The sequence below is a fragment of the Podarcis muralis genome, chromosome 13 (genome assembly GCF_964188315.1).
Source record: "Podarcis muralis chromosome 13, rPodMur119.hap1.1, whole genome shotgun sequence".
NCBI lineage: Eukaryota > Metazoa > Chordata > Lepidosauria > Squamata > Lacertidae > Podarcis > Podarcis muralis.
In genome coordinates this window covers 40,565,052-40,584,467 of record NC_135667.1, presented here as the reverse complement: position 1 = coordinate 40,584,467, position 19,416 = coordinate 40,565,052, and the positions used below count along the sequence as shown (strand labels likewise).

Genomic DNA, 19,416 nt, shown 5'->3' with positions numbered 1-19,416 from the left:
CTCCCCAAGACCAAAAAAATAAAATAAAACCACTTCCCCAGAACATCTGGACTGGCTGAGACGGAGAGGAAGATTATAGAGTGCAGGAAGGACAAAATAAAGGGAGAACATTGGGGGAGGGGGGAAGGAAGGTTCAGCCAGTTGAGAGAGATTTCATGCGAATGCAAAAAATATTTTGTGACATGGGAGTATCGTTTTGCAAAAATGGAAGAAAAAAAGAAGTGTGAGAAAGCACAGAAAGGAAATGGCGATGCAGAAGGTTGCACTACTCAGACGCCGGTTAACACCTTAAATATACTTCATCGTTCAATGACATAATGCCAGGGTTAATAGCCCCCTGCCTCTTCCACGCAAGAACACCACCCTCATGTTCCCCTGGACTTGAACAAAATTGTGGCGTTGGCACTACACTGTTTAGACCTGCCGCAAAAACGCCAGTTAAGTGATGCTGAAGGGGCAAGCTATCCCACCTGGTCTAGGGTCAGTAACTAGCTTTCCTGGAAGATTGCTTTGAGATGATAAGAGTGGCAAGCCAGGATCTCTTTCAATTATTCCCCATGGTGGACTGCCACAGACACTGCTTCCTCTACACACACACCCTCTTCCAGGCTGGCAAGTTTCAGGAGGCTAGCTTTTGGCCCTTGGACCACCACAATTGCTGATCTAGTTTTAAGAGTGCTCGCCACATTGCAATCTCCCCTTCCTCAGTCCACACCACTGAGTGCAGCGGTGGGGAAACCCAAAGTAACCACACTGAGTCTTGCGGCAAATCCTCCTAGATCTCAACATCTGGATGCAGGAAAGCTGCTACGGTAATATGCCGCTTTCAATGGCATCCCCACGGCTGGTGTCATGTGCAGCCCTGACCTCTGTCTAGAACGTCTCATCCGTCTCATTTTGGATGTTCAAGGGGTGGAAAACAGTTTTAAAAGCCTCTGGGTGGCCTCAAGACGGCCAGCTGAAAATAAGACCCATCTGCAGTTTGTTTTCTTTAAAAAAAGGTTAATATCGTACAGAAGTTCAGTTCTTTCCAACAGCATATCTTGTTGTGAAGTTAAAAGGCAAGTACATTTCTAGCCTTTTTAAAAAAAACAACAATAATAAAGGACAAACGGCATGCAGTACAGAACCAGGAAACCTTCAGAGCCACCGTTCAAAAGTGACTCGGGCCATCTCTCGCTCTTTTTATGACCGTGGGAAAACGTTTTCAAGCGGGCTCCTACCTGTTAAGGCCTCAGAATTCAAGAGGGAGTTTTTAAGGTGGCTGGAGGCCTAAAATTCTTTTCGCTGACATTTCAGCAGTTGTGGTTGTTGTTGTTGTTGTTGTTGTGGATTAGCAAACTGGTCTCGCTTTGGCTGCCTGAAATCTCTGTATTCTGGACACAAGGTTAAGGGAGCTCCCGCTTTCTAACTGGCCACTTCACAGATGACAAAATTCCTACATGGAACGCAAGACTACAGAGAGAGTTTGTGGGGGAAACCCACACACAAACTCACAGACAGCTTTTTGTTTTTTTTGCTGTGCATGCTCATGCTGAGAAGCTACAGTCAGCCACAGCTTCCCAGGGCGTGTGTACAGTCATGTTATGCTACAGTGTACATGGAAAACGCCTTCTGTGTAGGAATTTTGTGGATGTATGGAGGTGCCTTTGGCGGCTGGGTTCCTACCAGTGTCAAAAGACTTGGCCCACCCTTCTGCCGCCCTCAAGAAAATGGGAAGCACTTTTTTTGTGTTTTTTTTAAGGTAGCATAAGCCTCTCTCCTTTTATTTAGGATACTGCCGCTGCTCCCTTCCCCCCACCCCCAAGAAACTCTCCTTTTTTTATTATTTTAAACATTATTATTTCCCCATCCCAGTACAAAGTTCAGCAGGTAAAAGGTTACATGGAAACTGGAACACACAATCGTATAGACAAGATGGATCAGATGAGGAAGTCTTAAAACTTTCCGAGTGAGAAGTAAGAGCAAAAGGGGGGGTGGGGAACAAAAAACACCCCACCAGTCTTCTAGCCTTTTGTCCCACCCCCCCAAAAGGTTTCACGCACCAACTCTCCAAAGCAACAGCCAACAGTTCCCAACTCTGCAAGAAAAAGAAAGAAAGATAGATGAAGCCACGTCATTCAACTGAACGACCCTCTCGGGGGGGGGGGGGATGCAAAATCTGTCACAGCTCACACTGTAAAGAGCCCCTCACCTATGTTAGCTTTTTGGCTTTGTTGTATAACGAATCCACTACTTTACTCATATTCTGAATGGTCTCCAGAGCAGCTTCGTACGTTTTGTCTACAGGCGGTTCATCAAAAATAATCAGGACGCCTTCGCCTTGGTCGAGGATCCCTGGCAAAAGAGAAAAGTCCCCGTTAGGCCTCTCGAGTAACGAGGCACAAACTGATCTACTCCTCAAGTGACCGTTTCCCCAAGAAAACAGCACAAATGCCTTATTTCTCCGTGTATAACAAGCCCCCGTGTATAAGACTCCCCCTATTTTTGGGGACTCCAATTTAAGAAAATGGGGGGAGACGGCAAAGAGTTGTTGAGCTTTTTTGGGGGAGTATTGCCCAGAGTTGTAGAGTTGTTGTTGAGCTTTTTATGGAGGGGGGTGATGCCGAGAATCACTCACACAGCTGAAATACGCTGACAATCAAAACCGTCTGCCCCCTCGCCACCAGCAGCAAGCAATCGCATGCACAATTGCCACAGCAGCAGCCAATCCTAAGCAGCCTGTGCCAAAGCCACCAATCATCCACCAAATCGCCACATAAAAGCTCCTGCTCGCGACTGCAACAAATTGCCCGTCTCCCCTCTGCACTATCCGTGTGTAAGACAACCCCATTTTTTTACAGTAAAAAAAATAAATCATCTTATACACAGAAAAGTACGGTAAGCCAGATACGGAAGGTGCCAGCCTCAACAACAAGATGTTTTTAAGATATGGATAATGAAGAACCCCCAAGGGTGTGAAGCTCCTCAGGTCTAAAACAACTATAGTTACCAGATATTTTTCAATGAATCCAGGGACACTTTTTATTATTATTATTATTTTAAGCTGAGTAGCAACAGGGAGTCAGTAGTGGGGATGGTGAGGCAAAAGACCCTGGGCCCAAGTACACATGCATATTGTATAAAGGTGCAAAGCCCTTCTTTCGCACCCTGTGAAACATAAATGTGCAGAGTTTTTAAAAACCTGGGCAACGTGACTCCCGAGCCTCTCCCAATCTCTTGCCCCCTTCCCGCTTTGTTTTGACTGGGAGTCGCAGGCAGGCATTTCCCAAAACAAAGGGAGAAGGGGGCAAGAGATCTGTACCGCAGGACGCCCCTGGTTCCCCCTCGGCAGTGGCGGCTGCAGCGAGCAGCTCCTGAAGCCAGCCATAGCAAACTGCGCTACCAGGCTGGCTCCGGGCTGCCGCTGCCACGTTTCCCAGGGACAGATTTGCAAATCTGGGGACATTCCAGGGATGGAATTTATCCGAGGACAGATTTGCAAATCCAGGGATTGTCCCCAGGAACATCTGTAACCCTAAATAGGTAAAGGTAAAGGGACCCCTGACCATTAGGTCCAGTCATGACTGACTCTGGGGTTCCGGCGCTCATCTCGCTTTATTGGCTGAGGGAGCTGGCGTACAGCTTCCGGGTCATGTGGCCAGCATGACTAAGCCGCTTCTGGCAAACCAGAGCAGCGCACAGAAACGCCGTTTACCTTCCTGCCGGAGTGGTACCTATTTATCTACTTGCGCTTTGACGTGCTTTTGAACTGCTAGGTTGGCAGGAGCAGGGACCGAGCAACAGGAGCTCACCCCGTCGCGGGGATTCGAACCGCCGACCTTCTGATCGGCAAGTCCTAGGCTCTGTGGTTTAACCCACAGCACCACCCGCGTCCCTCAACCCTAAATACAACCCCTCTTTTGTTTGTCCTCTGGCACATCTAAGCTCTTGTTCGTACGCATCACGTTTTTGGGAGCGGGGAAGCAAGGCAGGACAAGCAACCCAAGACTGTGGTGGGCATGACTATTTCACATTTGGCAAAGGGAAGGGGATTTACCGTGGAATTTCTTGTCCAGGATCATCTGAGAGAGTTTCCTTTCCACATCGGCCTGAAAGAGAACCAGGAGACGATCAGCTTCTTAGAGCCAACAATGGACCAGCTGGTTTTGCCAGCCTGAAGTTTTGCGGTTCCTGGGATAGTAATCTTGAGGTAAACCACCTAGAGGTTGCTTCAGCACCTCACATATGCTCTAGAGGCAGCAAGAGTTCCTGCTCTTTTTTCCACACAAAAAACTCCCATGTCTCTCACACACTCTTAGCACTGAACTGAAGAACGGAAGCAAAAGACATTACATATTTCATTCTAATATACACAACATTTATGACATGCATCTAAACCATACAGTAAAACTGTTAGTTTATGTATAAATATATTTTCAAAGGCTGAAGGCTCTCTATATAAGCTACTGATTATAACAGAAATAAAAAAAGGTTTTAAACAATTCAAGTTTATGTTGTTCTTCCATGTGTTTTATAAAGGGAAGGGGGGGGGGGGGGAGAGATTATCAAATTGTTTGTATTCCTTCCCTTAAATGTACCATTTCAATTAATGCTGTCATTGTGGCAAGGTAATCAATTTTTATTAAACCATTCTCATTCTGTTGCACTATGACTGTTTGGCAACAGTTTAATTTAAAATTATGATGTTCTGACCTCTTCAAGATGTGCCAAAATTATTATTCAAGGGTTCCTCGGTATGGGTTATCCAATTATTTCTTGCATACACTATCTCCCTCCAAAAACACTCAAATCTTTTTGCATGTCCATAAAACACTAATATAATCTGTGACTTTCTCCCACATTTTCTCCATATTCCACTAATTTATGGATATATCTTTGTTAATCATGGTTAAATACCAGCTGCATAACACACACGGTAATAAAGCTGTATTTGTCATAAATCTTTATTTTCACTTTTTGCCTGTCACATTTCTAATCTTTCCCCCCACTTCTTTCTTTATTCTCTTCATATATACGATAACAGATGTTTATTTTTCCTTTGTGTAATTATTTCTCCATCAATTCAATTTTGATTCTACTTTCTCTTAAGATTCTATACTGCGTTCACTTTAGCTGAAAATACTGGTATTAGGGAGGATTATTGGCTTCTAGGCAGTTTGACAATTTATCAAGTGTTAAATAATGACCATTTTATTATGTTGCTTATTATGCCATAAATCTATTATAATCTGGCAACAGGAAAGTCACATTATATAGAATAGGCTGAACTTATGACACCCTCAGATGTCAGGACTTTCTTATAAATGTCTCCTTCCCAGCACTGACTGAATAATTAAATTTGATTTGTTAAATTTAAGACTCTTGGGATTATTTCCTCCCTATGAAATTATGCGTGAAGATCACAGCATCATTACAAGTGTCAGTTTTTGTCACATTCACAAACAACCGATTACGGAGGTTTAACAAAACTTTAAATGCAGTTTAATGCCTGCTCTGCTCTCTCTTCCCTGAACTTTATGGCAGCAGGTAGGCCCCTTCTTTTTAGCAGCTCCTAACTACTAACAGGAACATTCAGAGCTGCTCATGTACATGCAAGCTTATGTAGTCTCTTGCATCCATGCTCTTACCTTTGACAGCTTGATAAGGCTAGATATGTGTTCAATCTGCAAAAGAAATTGAGAACGAGTGCCAACACGATTCGAAAGGAACAAATACACGTATTATGGTTTTCATTTGCTACACTTGGCTGAAGAGGCAGTCAGTATGCAACAGCTGTGTAGATTCTGACACATTTTAGGACAATCTCATGTCAGCAGCCAATTCCACTCATTTTAACTTAACACACAGTTCAAGTCGCTCGCATTATCCATTTATTTCCAGTAACCTCTTGATTAAAATCTGCATTACTTTTTTCAAAATGCAATACTAGATATAACTTAAAGTCCAGTACAAGCCCAGCAGTCATCCACAGTAAGTGCTTTAAAAAAAAAATAAAAAAAAATAGCTCTTAACATGAAGAAATGTCAGTCAAGGTCTCCAACCCACGCTATGGCCCTCAAATTACCGTATTTTTCGTGCCATAAGACGCACCTAGATTTTAGAGGGGGAAAGCAAGAAAAAAAAATATTCTGCGAAGAGCATGCAAGCGGCTCTCACTTTTTTTGCTTTAAACCGTTCCGTCCTTCCTCCCGCTTCGCTGAGAAGCCAGCAGAGCAAGAGTGATAGCTGCGCAGCACCTCTTCTGCTGGCTTCCCAGCAAAGCGGGATGAAGGACGAAAGGGAGCCCTTACAAGGGAGGGCTGAGCAGAGCCTGGCAGCGGCTCTTGCTGGCTTTTCTGGGCGGTGTGGGAAGGGACAGAGGGCAGCCCGTCAGAGCCACACACACGCTCCGCACGGCTCTTTAAAGGGAGCGCTGGGCAGAGCCTGTATGTATCTCAGATGCGAATGCAGGCGGGAGGCTGCAGGCGGGGGAGCACATCAGTCCCTTCTCCCTCCTCGGGAAAAAAGCCCCCAAGAGCCGCACTCCCTTTAAAGAGCTGCACAGAGCATGTGTGTCGCTCTTGGGGGCTTTTCCGCAAGGTGGGAGAAGGGACTGATGGGCTGCCCTTCTCCCTTCTCAGGGAAAAGCCCCCAAGAGCCACACACACGCTCCACGCGGCTCTTTAAAGGGAGCGCTGAGCAGAGCCTCCCGCCTGCATTCGCTCCATAAGACGCACACACATTTCCCCTTACTTTTTAGGAGGGAAAAAGTGTGTCTTATGGGGCGAAAAATACGGCACCCAACCTGTTTATCAGCAAACCATCTTACACAAGTCATACAAACAGGCTTAGTCAGAGTAATCAATTCTTAAAATGTAGGGACCTGCCACTTTCAACCATTACCTTTAATAACAAATGTCACTGCAGAATTTGGAAGCAGCAGAAGAAATCCAGGACCCCTGGAACTGTCAATCAATGACTCACCTGATGTCTCAAACCACTTAGAGCTCCCCCATCTCTCTTTTTCTGCCCTGCAATTCCAGTTATACTACTCCAGAGCCTAACCAATAGTGTAAGAGAATGTTTTAGCACACTCTTGAGAAATGCAAAGGAAAGATCTGCACACAGGGTTTTGAAAGCAGCCTGCTGTTACTGCCAATACTTTTGGCACTGGGCATGGTAATGGTTGTTTTGAAAATTTAACCGGGAAATCTAAGTAGATGACCGCCAACCTCATGGAGGCTGAAACGATGAGAAAGGAAGCTCTTCCAGTGCTTCTTACCTGAACTCTGGAGAAAGGCTCAATGACCCGGATCAGGTTTTGTTCCAATAAGTTATCATAGAGTTTGCCCAAATGTGTGTTGATGATGGGGTCATCCCTGAGTTCCACTTTATAATCTTTCAGAGCCTGTGAAAGATTGGATTAAGTCAGCAATGAGCACAGAGGACGAGGATGCAACCATTCTTAGGGCCAAGGGAGTGAAGGCTCCTTGGAATCATTCTGAGACTATTTGTGTCTAATATTATACAGGGTTGTGTTTATGCTGCATTTAATAGAATCAAGGCACCTGTTCCAAGAAAAGAAGAATTGTGCATATTTGCAGGTGCTTCGGCAACGTACAATTTTTAAAAAAAATGTCTACTAATCTTAGGTGAGAGTGGAAGCTATGCAGAGGCCTGAAACTCCAGTCCTTGACCTCTGGGAATACCATTCACCCTCCGTGCAAGTTTATTCACATCTAACTTAGACTAAAACAAAATAAAATAAACACACGGTTAGCTCTTCATCACACCCCCCATGTTTTTACCCATCCTTAGCCCAGTTACTGGAAACGTCAGGGAGCAGTTGCCAAGTGAATATCTGGAACGCCTAACACAAAAGAAGTGTTTTCACCAAGCAAAAATGTTCCTAGGCCTTCAGTCGATTTACATCTGTTACCCTTTTAAAGTGTGTTGTGGAAGGAGGGATTATTGGGTTGTTTTTAATATGTATTTTTTATATTGTGATTTTCTGTTGTGAACCGCCCTGAGATCTACGGGTATAGGGTGGTACACTGGTACCTCAGTTTTCGGACGTCTCTGTTACCAAACGTTTTGGTTTTCAAACGCCGTAAACCCGGAAGTAAATGCTTCCGTTTTCGAGCACGCCTTGGAAGTCAAACGGCTTCTGCTGAGTGTTTCTCAATGAAATTTGCAGACTGCCTTCTGCATTACGTTCGAAAACCGAGGTACCACTGTATACAAATTTGGTTTAATAATAATAATAAGAAGAAGAAGAAGAACAACAACAACAACAACAACAATGATGACCCTAAATTCCACTCATGTTAAGATCCAATCCATCACAAACACCACTACTCTGGATATTTCCACTCTTCCTATTTTTAAGAACCAAGAAACAGAGCCGGAAAGGTTGCAACTCTACATCCACTTTCCTGAGAGTAGGCACTAACTGAACTCAGTGGAACGGCTGAGTGAACATGACTGGATGAGGCCACAGCCTCTCTTTGTCCAACAGTGGCCAGTCAGATGTGAAAATGCCCTTCCCCTCATTCTCCCCAAGTATGCAGAGATCTACTGCCCCTCCATGTGAAAGTTCAGTTTTTAAGCCTATTATTCAACCACCTAGTCAAAGAATAATTAGCCCATTCCCCATTGTGCCTACTCACCTTTTTGAAGTCATCCAGTGATCTATTCTTACTAGCCTGTGCCACACATTTTAGAGCTTCTGTCTGTGAGGGAGAGAGAGGAGCCACCGTTAGCATTTTCTGGGCCACGTGAATGGCAGGTTGCGTTTGCGGCACTCGCACTTGAGAAAAATACTTCCCGGAGTCAGGGGGAAATTCAGGAAAGGACATCAGCCAGAATGCTAAGTATCTGTTCTAATTCCCTCCTCACTCAAAGCAAAACAGCTGCTATATCACAGAAAGAAACAGACTATGCAGCTCTAAAGAACAAGCGATCAAGACAGAAGAACCCCAGCTTGGACAGCAGAGACCCTCAAGATGCAATTGCACAGCACCTCAAGTCTTCCTACTTCAGAGACCCATCTGCAAGGCAGCCCAAGTCACTGAAAAATTAACGGTGGGAGATGGGATCAAAAGACTCGAGGACAAAAAAGGTAGATCGGCGTTTCTGTACCTGTCTGCCTGCATACCGCAGTGCAAGCTTCCCGCTCACCAAGGCCTGCACATCTTCAGGCCTGAAAAGGACAGAATATAAAATGAGAGATGCTGATTCATCATGTCCCTGGCTGTTAGCAGAGCTCATTATAAGCAAGGCACTTATACATCCATTCAGTTAAGAAACTGGGAACTCAGAATCTAGTGGCCTTTTCACCCTCCCAAGGATCTTCTTCCTTTCAAACGAAGGGAAGCACTGCCTGGCCTCCAAAACGACAGAGGGTTTAAGAAATCCAGGCTGCCTTCTTGTGGCAGTGCCATTTCCATGTACCAAAGAGGCCTGAACGAGACTTACAGCAGAGAGAGGCAATGACAACCATGCTGCTTATCTCCACCCCTTCCTAAGACCCTTAATCCTTCTTTCTTTCCACTGGCCCCTGCATTCTTGCCTCCCTTCTGCAAGCTTTGACACTCCTGAATTATGCCAGCTAAGGATCCCGGTGCTTCATCTAATACCAGAGCATGTGTCTTGACCCAAATGACTGCTGAAAAAGGGGGAGGACACAAGGGGCTATTTGCATTCCTTTTGCGATATACTTAGCCACATACAAGTTCAGCATGATCTTGCACAGCAGCATGTATTTCAACGCCGTGATAGCTTTGGGGCTGTCGATGGAATCGTAACCCTCAAATGCCTCGTAAAAATAGGAATATGCCGTCTTCCAGTCCTTTTCTTCCGCTGCATGAATGATGCCTGTTAGAAGGGAAGGTAAACACAAGGACCAGGTTAGAGCATCCAGTTTCCCTGGGAAGGATGGCTGCAAAGTCCTACTTATTGGTCCTTCTAGGGAAAGACTGTCTCGAAGGGTCATTTCTCCCCTGCCCCTCTCTTTCTGACAAAAGAAAATCAATGTTATCAAGAGGGCTGCATCAGTTCAGCCAGTACTCAAATTCTACGCTAATGCAAGCTAATCGGCATCAGTTCCCCTATGCATAATTTCAAGGGTTGCAACTGAATTGGTTTTAGCGGTTGCCCAAAGGTAAGAGGGGAGAGGAACAGCCATGAAAAATTAAAGGACTAACACAGGCACCTAATATAAAATAATATTAGAAGCAAAAAAAACTTGTTTTGATTAATTGGAAGAGCCACAAAAAGATTCCATTGATCACATGGATTGATAATGTGGACAGACTAACTACATACAAATGAATTGCATGTCGACGCAAAATAAGAATGGATAAATATGAAGAAATCTGGAACGAATATTTAAGTGATAAGGCGGATAGTGGAGGGAAGTGGGGGGGGAGAGAGGTGGGAAAATATTGTTTAAAAAGGTGTAGTCATAGGTATATCAGTGTATTCAAATCAGAATTGTCAAATTGTGTTATTGTTATTATGGTTTTTGTTGTATGTGTCTTTTGCGGTTGTTGTTTGTATCAAAAAAATGATTATTATTTTTTTTTAAAAAGGACTAACACAGGCACTGGGGGAAAAGAGACCATCTTAGAATGTACATCAAAAGATGCTACATTTGTAAGGGGATCCTAATAGCTCTGATTGCTTCTGCATTTAATTACTTCAGCTTAACTCTGACAAAAGGAGAACTGAGGGCCTTTTCCAAAATCTACCAAGCTCTGGCCAGTTTTGCCTTCATCTTGCATGATATGCATCAGTTAAGACAGCAATTAAGACAAAGAGCTCATCTGTTTTTGTTTTGCTAGATTTCCCCATGCCCGTATTTTGGGTTTCACTACGGACTCTCTAGAGTGAGAGTTGAAAGAGATCCTGCAGATTACCTAGGTCAGCCACATGGCCTCAGAACCTAACCAAGCTCCTTTTAAAAACCTCCTAGGGGGAAGATTCTCTAAAGCTCCCTGGGTGGATTGTTCCAATGTAGGATCTATTTAATCACATTGATCTTCTTTCCTTCTACTCCCTGTCCTATGACAGACTACAGACTCATGATCAAACGAGCACAGCGGCAGCATCTCATTTTTGCACAACACACCACGGCTAGTCTTTATTGCACAGGGCAAAGGATAATAATCCCAAATACAGCAAGCATGTATGACACAACTGCTGGCTGCATGACTTACCTGACTGCATGTCCAGGGCCGCCTGCAGCTTGGGTGGGCAATAGATTGCATTGGCTGTGGTTCGGGCAGAGGTTAATGCTGCTCTTGCTTTTGGCAGGTTGCTCAAGGCATGGTAGGTCTTGCTCTCCAACAGCTGCACTTCCACTAGGAGGGCCTTGTCGTCCATCTTTTTCAACTCCCGCAAAAGCTGTGAGCCTGACAAAAGTCATACAGTGGAGCCGGATGTCTCAGAGAGTCCCTTTCTGAAGCCCCCCACTCTGACCTCTCAAATACTTAAAATTTATCTTTGCTACTCAACAGAACTTGTGATATCAAGGGAAGGAATTCAGCACTGTGTTCTCCTGATCAATGCAAGATTTTCTGTTCGCCAGACAAAATACACGTGCTGTTCTGGATGCTCCAGAGCTGATCTGGAGGAACAAAAGCCCCGTTAGCTTCTGCTAGCACACCAGGTCAGCTGAATTGAGACTGGTCTGTGGAAAACCAGGGTGGTATTCAACTACGTTTTACTCAAGAGTAGACCCACTGAAATTAATGGACCTGACTCATTTCAGTGGGTCTAAAGGTAAAGGGACCTCTGACCATTAGGTCCAGTCATGACTGACTCTGGGGTTGCGGTGCTCATCTCGCTTTATTGGCAGAGGAAGCAGGCATACAGCTTCCGGGTCATGTGGCCAGCATGACTAAGCTGCTTCTGGCGAACCAGAGAAGCACACAGAAACACTGTTTACCTTCCCATCGGAGCGGTACCTATTTATCTACTTGCACTTTGATGTGCTTTGGAATTGCTAGGTTGGCAGGAGCAGGGACCGAGCAATGGGAGCTCACCCCGTCGCGGGAATTCGAACCACCGACCTTCCGATCGGCAAGTCCTAGGCTCTGTAGTTTAACCCACAGTGCCACCCGCGTCCCTTCAGTGAGTCTACTGTGAGTAAAATTCCACCCATAGTGTCCAGTTTTGATGGGAGAAGGCAGGTTCTATCCCCAGTTCCACTATGAAGCAAACTGGGCATTCATAGGATTAGGTGACACAACGCTATTAGGAGACCGAGATAAGAGTTAGGTACATACAAAGCTAACATATAAAGCATGAAAATGAATCCTGTGTTCTTTGACAACTAATGTGAGACAACACTGCCCTACCTGCCTAATATCATTTTTAATAGCAGTTTTGAACTGGACACCACAAACGCAAATGGGGCTCAGCTCTTGCAATAGTTGCCAAAACCTTTTTATTTGAATAATTAATATTTACAGATACCTGTATGGAAACACACACACACACACACACACACACACACACACACAGAGACAGAGCTGTGAACCCTGCAGAGAACCGGAAGGAGGGGAAAGGGGGAAACACAGCAAGTAGAATGTGCTGGATTGGGTTGCGATCAAGAGAAAATGACTATCTGGTACAGAAACACAATCGAGGAGTGCTGCCCCCAATTCAACCCAGAAGCAGACCATTTCATGCCCCCCTCCTTCATGCAACAGTGTGTGTGTGTGTGTGTGTGAGTGAGTGAGAGAGAGAGAGAGAGACCAAACAAATATATAGGAACTTTTCCCTCTCTGTACTACCTGGGGAACTCTCGCCTTCAGAGGGCTCACCTTTCCTCCTCTACCCCTCTGTTCTCTCTGCATTGTATTCAAATGAATCAGGAAACTGCTCTTAAGTTTACTCTGGAGTCCTGCAGGTGGCTTTTCTAGTCCTGCACCTTCAGCGCCAGCCCACAGAGAGAATGGAGAGAAAGGGAGGGCTCCAAAACGGATCCTGGCCGCAAAACGAGGTACGACTATATTAAGGAGCTCTATTCCTTCTAGCCAGTATGAAATCAAAATAGGGGCAAAGCGGTGCCCAGCTGGTAATCTACTTACCTAACTGCAATGCTTCTTGATACCGTTTAGTGTCAAAGTACAAAGAAACCAGCCTTGCCTAGGAGAGAGAAAGGTAAATGATGCATTTCAATGAAAATTAACTCTATGAATGAGAAATACCGTATTTTTCGCTCTATAAGATGCACCAGACCACAAGACGCATATTCTGAATCTCAGAAGCCAGAACAGCAAGAGGGATCACTGCACAGTGAAAGCAGCAATCCCTCTTGCTGTTCTGGCTTCTGTGATAGCTGCGCAGCCTGCATTCGCCCCATAAGACGCACACACATTTCCCCTTACTTTTTAGGAGGGAAAAAGTGAGTCTTACAGAGCAAAAAATACGGGACTTATTTCCGACAGGTATGAGGAACTTTCCGCCCTCCAGAACTTGTTGGAATTTAACTCCCATCAGCCAAAGCCCGTATGACCAGTGGTTAGTGGTGATGGGAACTGGAGTGTGGCAATAGCTGGAGTGCCACAGACTGCTCACTCCTGAGTTGGGAAGCAATATATGTGAACCACGGAAGAGGCAAGGCCTTTGCTGAGAGGAACTGCAAGTCTGGACAAGCACGGCAATGCAGAGTAAAGTCCGACAGCAGAGAATGCATGGTTGTGCGGTAATAGGTTTGAAGGGGAAGCTGTTCCCAACATAGGAAGAGGCACAACAGGGGAGAAACATGAGCCAAGGAACAAAGGATGCAACTGCAGCTCATTTCGAATCCACACAGAGCAGAAAGACCGAGAAGCAGAAATCCACAAATACAAATGTATCTGCAGTCAAATACAAACTTCTCTGCATTGGCTAATCCAGATCATCTTCCTTTCACAAGATCCACAAAACAACATCAATGAATGCCGACGGCGTAGAAAGGCTGGGAAAATACCTGTCTTTTTACCAGTCCTATATAGCAAGCACAACCGTGGGGGTTAAGAGGGAACACATGTTGAGAGATGCAAGTCTGCATAAAGGTGGCACGGAACTATCACACCCAAAACCACCATTTGAGAAACCTGGTAACACATCAGCAATAACCCGAAGAAGCAACACAGCGGAACGTGAATAGATAACAGTTGTCTGGTTTCAGTGCCCTGGCAGGTAGTATGGCAGGTTTCCAAATCCGGGGAATAAACGAGAGACCAATGTGCACCACTTAGCTGTACCAAGTCACACGGATATACAGCATACCTTACCTCCAGAGCTTGGCGCAGGAATGTCCTCTTCTCGGATTTGGCCCATTCAATGCATTCAAGACACAGGTCAACCTTAAAAGAAAAAGAAAGAAACCACATTCAAATTGCTTTTTTTTCTGGCTGAGGATAACTTGACCACAGCTGCCCCATGCATTTATATCCTTCAAGGTTGTATTATTGCAAGGCGCTCTATACTTTCTAGAAACAACAGAAGAGATTTTTGTTTTGACGAGCTTTTCCTGACCGATGCATAGTTCAATGCCTTAGATATACCTTTGGCATTGATTTTAAGCATATTTTCTGTTATCTTCTATACTTTAAAAAACCTATTTCCACTTTTTTTAGATAGATAAACTTTATTCACATTAGCCAACGGCCATAGCAACATAAAACAAGCAATATATACAATTAAAAAGACAACAACGGGTAAAAAGGACAATGAAATGACCAAGTTTATCGTTCAGATAGCATATTTTCTGTTATCTTCTATACTTTAAAAAACCCATTTCCACTTTTTTATGATAGGGTGGATATTGTTTATTTCATTAGCCTCATTTTACAAATGTCACAAGAAAATTTACAGTACTTGCTCCAGCACAACCGCCACCGTCTAGAGATTGTCTTTTGTATGAAGTTCTGCGTGCCTTCTTCTGAACAGGATCAGCTATGACAGAACACCTGAAAAGCGACTGCAAACACCACGTTTACAGTTTTGCTTGAATTTTGATTCTCACCTCTTGTCCTGTTGCTGCCTCCATGTCTAGGAAAAGATCTAGCAGAGACCGAACCAGGCGAGCTGCCTTCGCCTTGCTGATGGAGTTTAAGAAAGGGCGCACGTACTTCAGAAGTCCTCCAAGTTCTGCATTGAAAACAAAGTTGTGAAGCACAGTTCAGCTTCTGAAACTGTACAAGAACACAACAGAAGCGTAACGGCTCATTCCTGAGGTAGCAATGACCACACAGTTTAAAATCTAGTGCCAATTATTTCAGACAGAAGAGGAACATCCACACATACTGGCTCCAATTCTTTGGTATTATTATTTGGGGAGGGGGATTACCTGTATGCTGCCTTGTAGCATTTTTTCAGAACAGTTTTCCATCTTCTCTATGGTGCTAACGGCATGACAAGCGTTTGTGTGGGTATGTTTCTTTTATTAAATAACAACCATGGGAGGGGGGGGGGAGCTTAAATGCTTTCCCCACATGTCCTGTCCCCACCCCCAGCAGTTGCTTTTTAGTAAAGGAAAACAAGCACACACTGACTCGTCTTGTGACTACATGTCTAGTTTGGTCTACAGTGACCAAATCCAAAATTAGCATTCTTCTCTTGTTGATATACTTTTCCAGATCCCACAAATGTGACATTAGAGCAGTAACTGTTCAGAGAGCAGTAACTTTTCTACGGTGACATTATATTCTTTTATTCTTTTTCTTATTCGTTATTCGCCACCTTTCACCCTAAGCCTGTGTATTACACTGTTAAAACGCAGTATTAAAAACAGATTAAAATGGTTAGGTGTTATTAAGCTGCTTTAAAACAGAATTTACCTTCCGCCTGCCCCGTCTTGGCCAAGAGGCTCCCCAGTTCCAGGATGCTCTGCTCTTTGACTTGTACGGCCTCTTCATCGTTCTCCTGGACATCACGCTTCACTGGAAAAAAAGAAAAGGTTTTCGGAAGTTAAGACAAGCCTCTGCACCTAATCAAGGATTGTTCATGCATAATTCGGCTCAATCATCAGCTAGCTTCTTGTGATACCATAGCACCTGCCTCTCAGATTACGATTCTGAGTTTGTGACACAGAGAAATTCAGTAACATGAGGCAGCTCGGTTTTGTGTCATCCAGCATATTTGGCATAATGTAATCACAGCAGCGATGTGGACACAGCTACAGCTGTGAAAAAGCATCTTCATCGCTCTCTAGCGTGTCAGCAGATATTGTAAACAAGCCTCTACACACCAAGAAGAGTGGTTACATCACTTGCATGAAAGAACATGCACAAAAAATAGTGGTATTCAGAGAAACCAGCACAGTACCATGTCCTGCGGTATACAGCTGCCAATATGTAAAATATTAACCAAGGAATGAAAAACTACAAACTGCCTTTTAAGCATAAAGTATTGGCTTCAGCAATACCAAAGGACTACTTCACACTATTATAATGGAACTACTTAGGGATCCCCCCATTAGTAGGTAGCCATATCAATACTTTTCTCCTTGCCAAAACTTTGATTTCTAGGATAAAGAGGCATCTCTCATGGTTTAATTGTTCCCAATCCATGAGGAACAGTTTTATTTGACAATTAACAAATGGGAGGTTAAGAAGAATCATTTCACTGAGTAAGAAATGTCATTTATTTCAAACGGTTCCTGTCAGCCAAGAGTGAATTCCACCAAAACCTACAGGACTAGATAATTTTGTGCATTTGCATGGGACAATATCAAGTTTTCCTTTGCTGTGCACACGTTCTGCTCCTACTGTCAATCTTAAGACAAGTAAAGCTCCTCTAAGCAGGTGCTGTCTGGGGAAGGAAGAGAAGTGGTGTCTGGTGGCTTTTTTCATTTAATATGATCTACAAAAATGTAGCTCAAGTCTTGAACTAAGAAAGGAAAAGAATATATTTTAAAATATGGGAAGGAGGAAAGGAGAGTTTGCAAGGTGCAGGCCAAAACAGAGAGGCCCTCCTGTTCTCTGGCACAAGACCCAAATTCTAAGGGCATTCCATTTCCTAAACTTTTTATAGTTGAAGCTTTGTTTCAAAGGGTGTATTGCAGCTAGTCTTCTTTGTTTCACTGTGAATCCCTACTCTGCTCTTTGTGTGAAGTGCACTAAAGGAAGATGATCAACTCTCAGCTGCTATCAACAAATGCAAACTGCAAACCTGTATGAGAACAACTTCAGTTGTTCTGACAGTAGGTAAAATGGATTACTACTTCCTGATCCCAAAACCCACCTTCCTAGTTATACCTTTAGAAATCCCAAGCCATATTACTTATTTGAACAAAGTCCAAATTGTAGAACATCATAAGAAAATCCCTCCTAGATATGAACATTGTCCACAGAGCCTAACATTGTTTCTCTCAGTGGCTACCCAGATGACTCTGAGAAGCCCGCAAACAGGCAGGATGGCAATAGCACTCTCCTGTTGTCAATCTCAGCATTTGGTACTCAGTGGCACATTGCCTCTGAACCTAGAAAAATTGCATATAGTCATTACGGCTAGTAGCTACAATGACCTACCCATCACAAATTTTAACAGTACCATTTTAAAGCCATCCAGAAACCATCACATTTTGTGTCCCTGTACCTCACTCCCACCCTTCAAATCTAGTTTCTGGGTAAAAGACGACTTGCACATAAACTGTCCTCCTTCCCCTAATAAAACAGATATGAGGGGGGGGGGGTGTACACAAAATGCCATCTTTCATAGCAAATATCAAGCATTAACCCTCTCACAAGAAGAAAGAGGTTAGGCACGCTCCGGAAGTGATTTGCCAACACCCTCACTACACAACCCATGCTGCTTTCCCATGCAATCTCTAGACCACTAACCCCTCTTCAGATTCATCGCTCCCAGTTATCTCATCAGCCTTTGTTCAGGCCTACCCTCTTCTCCTACCTCTTACTCCACAACAAACCTCCATCGCGTCTTCCTCAAAACTCACCACTTTTTATTTACTAAATTTTTTTTTAGTAAATAATAATATCTGTCAGGGAGATTGTCTGATCGAGCAGGGAGGGGAAAACATAGCCGGACCTCCTCCTACAAGGAGAACTGTGATCTCCCAGAACCGGCATCACAAAGCAATCTTTGTTAGCATCTGCACATCCAGTTTCTGTTAAAAGCATGGGAAACGGGATTCATGTAAAAACCACTAGGAAGCTTATTGTTGGGCCAACTCCTCCCACCCCAAAACTCCCTCTCCTACCTTTACCACAGCCAGGAATCTCATGCCATCAAGTTGGCACCCTCTCCAACGACCATCTTGTTGTTCTTTCTCTCCACTGGCAGCACCCACCGAGACAAACCACTTTCAGAAGTCTGTGCCAGTCTTCTCCCCCGCCTCTCCTCCCAACAACTTATTCCTACCTTTCTGATTGAAATCAGATTTCGGAGGTGGGGGGGGCGGGTTAGGGTCTGATGGCTGCCTTGTCCCTAGGCTGAGCTTTGGGATGCACCTGACGAGCAGCTAGGAAAGATTAGGGAGACCTTGGCAACTCAGGAAACCCGAGTCCGGCGTTCTTGCCTCCCGCGACAAAGAAGAGGCTGGGGATGGGAGAGGGTCTGGGGAAGCCTGTCAGGGGAGCCCTCCCCACTCCGCTTGCCTAGGCCTTTCCGATGCCGACCCCTCGGCCGGTTTCCGAGGCGGCCCGGACTCCCCCATTCCCACAAAGCCAAGCCTCCCTCCCCCCGAAAACATCCCCGCTCCCCAACTCCCCTCCCCGCCCCGGCTGCCTTCTCCCCCTTCAGAGCCGCTCACGGTGAGTCAGCAGCGGCTCCGGCCGCCAGCCGCCCCTGCCGCCGGCCTCCTGCGCCCGCCGGAGCCCCCGGCAGCCGGCGGAGGACGGCCGGCACTCCCTTCCCTCCGGCTCCTCACCTATGGAGTGCAGGATGCCAATGGAGGCCTCCCGGTCGGTGCTCAGCAAGGACTGGGCGCGCTGGAACTCCAAGCCCGCCGCAGCCGCCATCTTGGAAAAAAAAAGCCCAAACTCGCTCACTCACGCCGGCCGGAACCACAGGGCCTCACTTCCGCCGGAAGCTGCTTGCCCCGCTTCCTTCTCTGGGGCTTTTCCGTGGCGCCAAACCATAGAGATACGAAAGTGCTTTCTTTTTTTCCTTCCTAGCTCTATAGTCACGGCGTGCGCGGCGGAGCGATGCTTGCTGGGAAATGTGGTACTCGATAGTGCGGGGTTGCTAGGAGACCGGAGGAGGCGGAGTGGGACAGGTTGCTGCGCCTTCCGCTAACTCATCCAAATGGGTCCAGCCGTTGTTTGACTACACCTCCCATCATCCCTGACCGCTCGTCCTGCTCACTAGGAATGATGGGAATTGTAGTCCAACATGTGTAAGGAATCTATTTTTCTGACTATGTTGGGGTTTTGTTTTTTGTTATAAAGCCCTGGTGAGAAATGTAAAAGCAAGTGC

The 19,416-nt window shown here is 45.1% G+C and overlaps 1 protein-coding gene across 1 annotated transcript; it reads right to left on the bottom strand.

Moving 5' to 3' along the window:
* Positions 1-1,504: 1,504 nt before the first annotated feature.
* On the bottom strand, positions 1,505-19,021 carry PSMD11 (proteasome 26S subunit, non-ATPase 11). Its single transcript, XM_028702035.2, has 14 exons — positions 18,869-19,021; positions 15,819-15,920; positions 15,005-15,129; positions 14,271-14,342; positions 13,080-13,137; positions 11,202-11,396; positions 9,714-9,858; positions 9,124-9,184; positions 8,652-8,714; positions 7,265-7,390; positions 5,631-5,666; positions 4,040-4,091; positions 2,195-2,337; positions 1,505-2,080 (listed from the first exon to the last, which is right to left on the bottom strand). The coding sequence occupies exons 1-13, from the start codon at positions 18,957-18,959 to the stop codon at positions 2,195-2,197; spliced, it is 1,269 nt and encodes a 422-aa protein (XP_028557868.1). The 5' UTR covers positions 18,960-19,021; the 3' UTR covers positions 1,505-2,080.
* Positions 19,022-19,416: the final 395 nt, after the last annotated feature.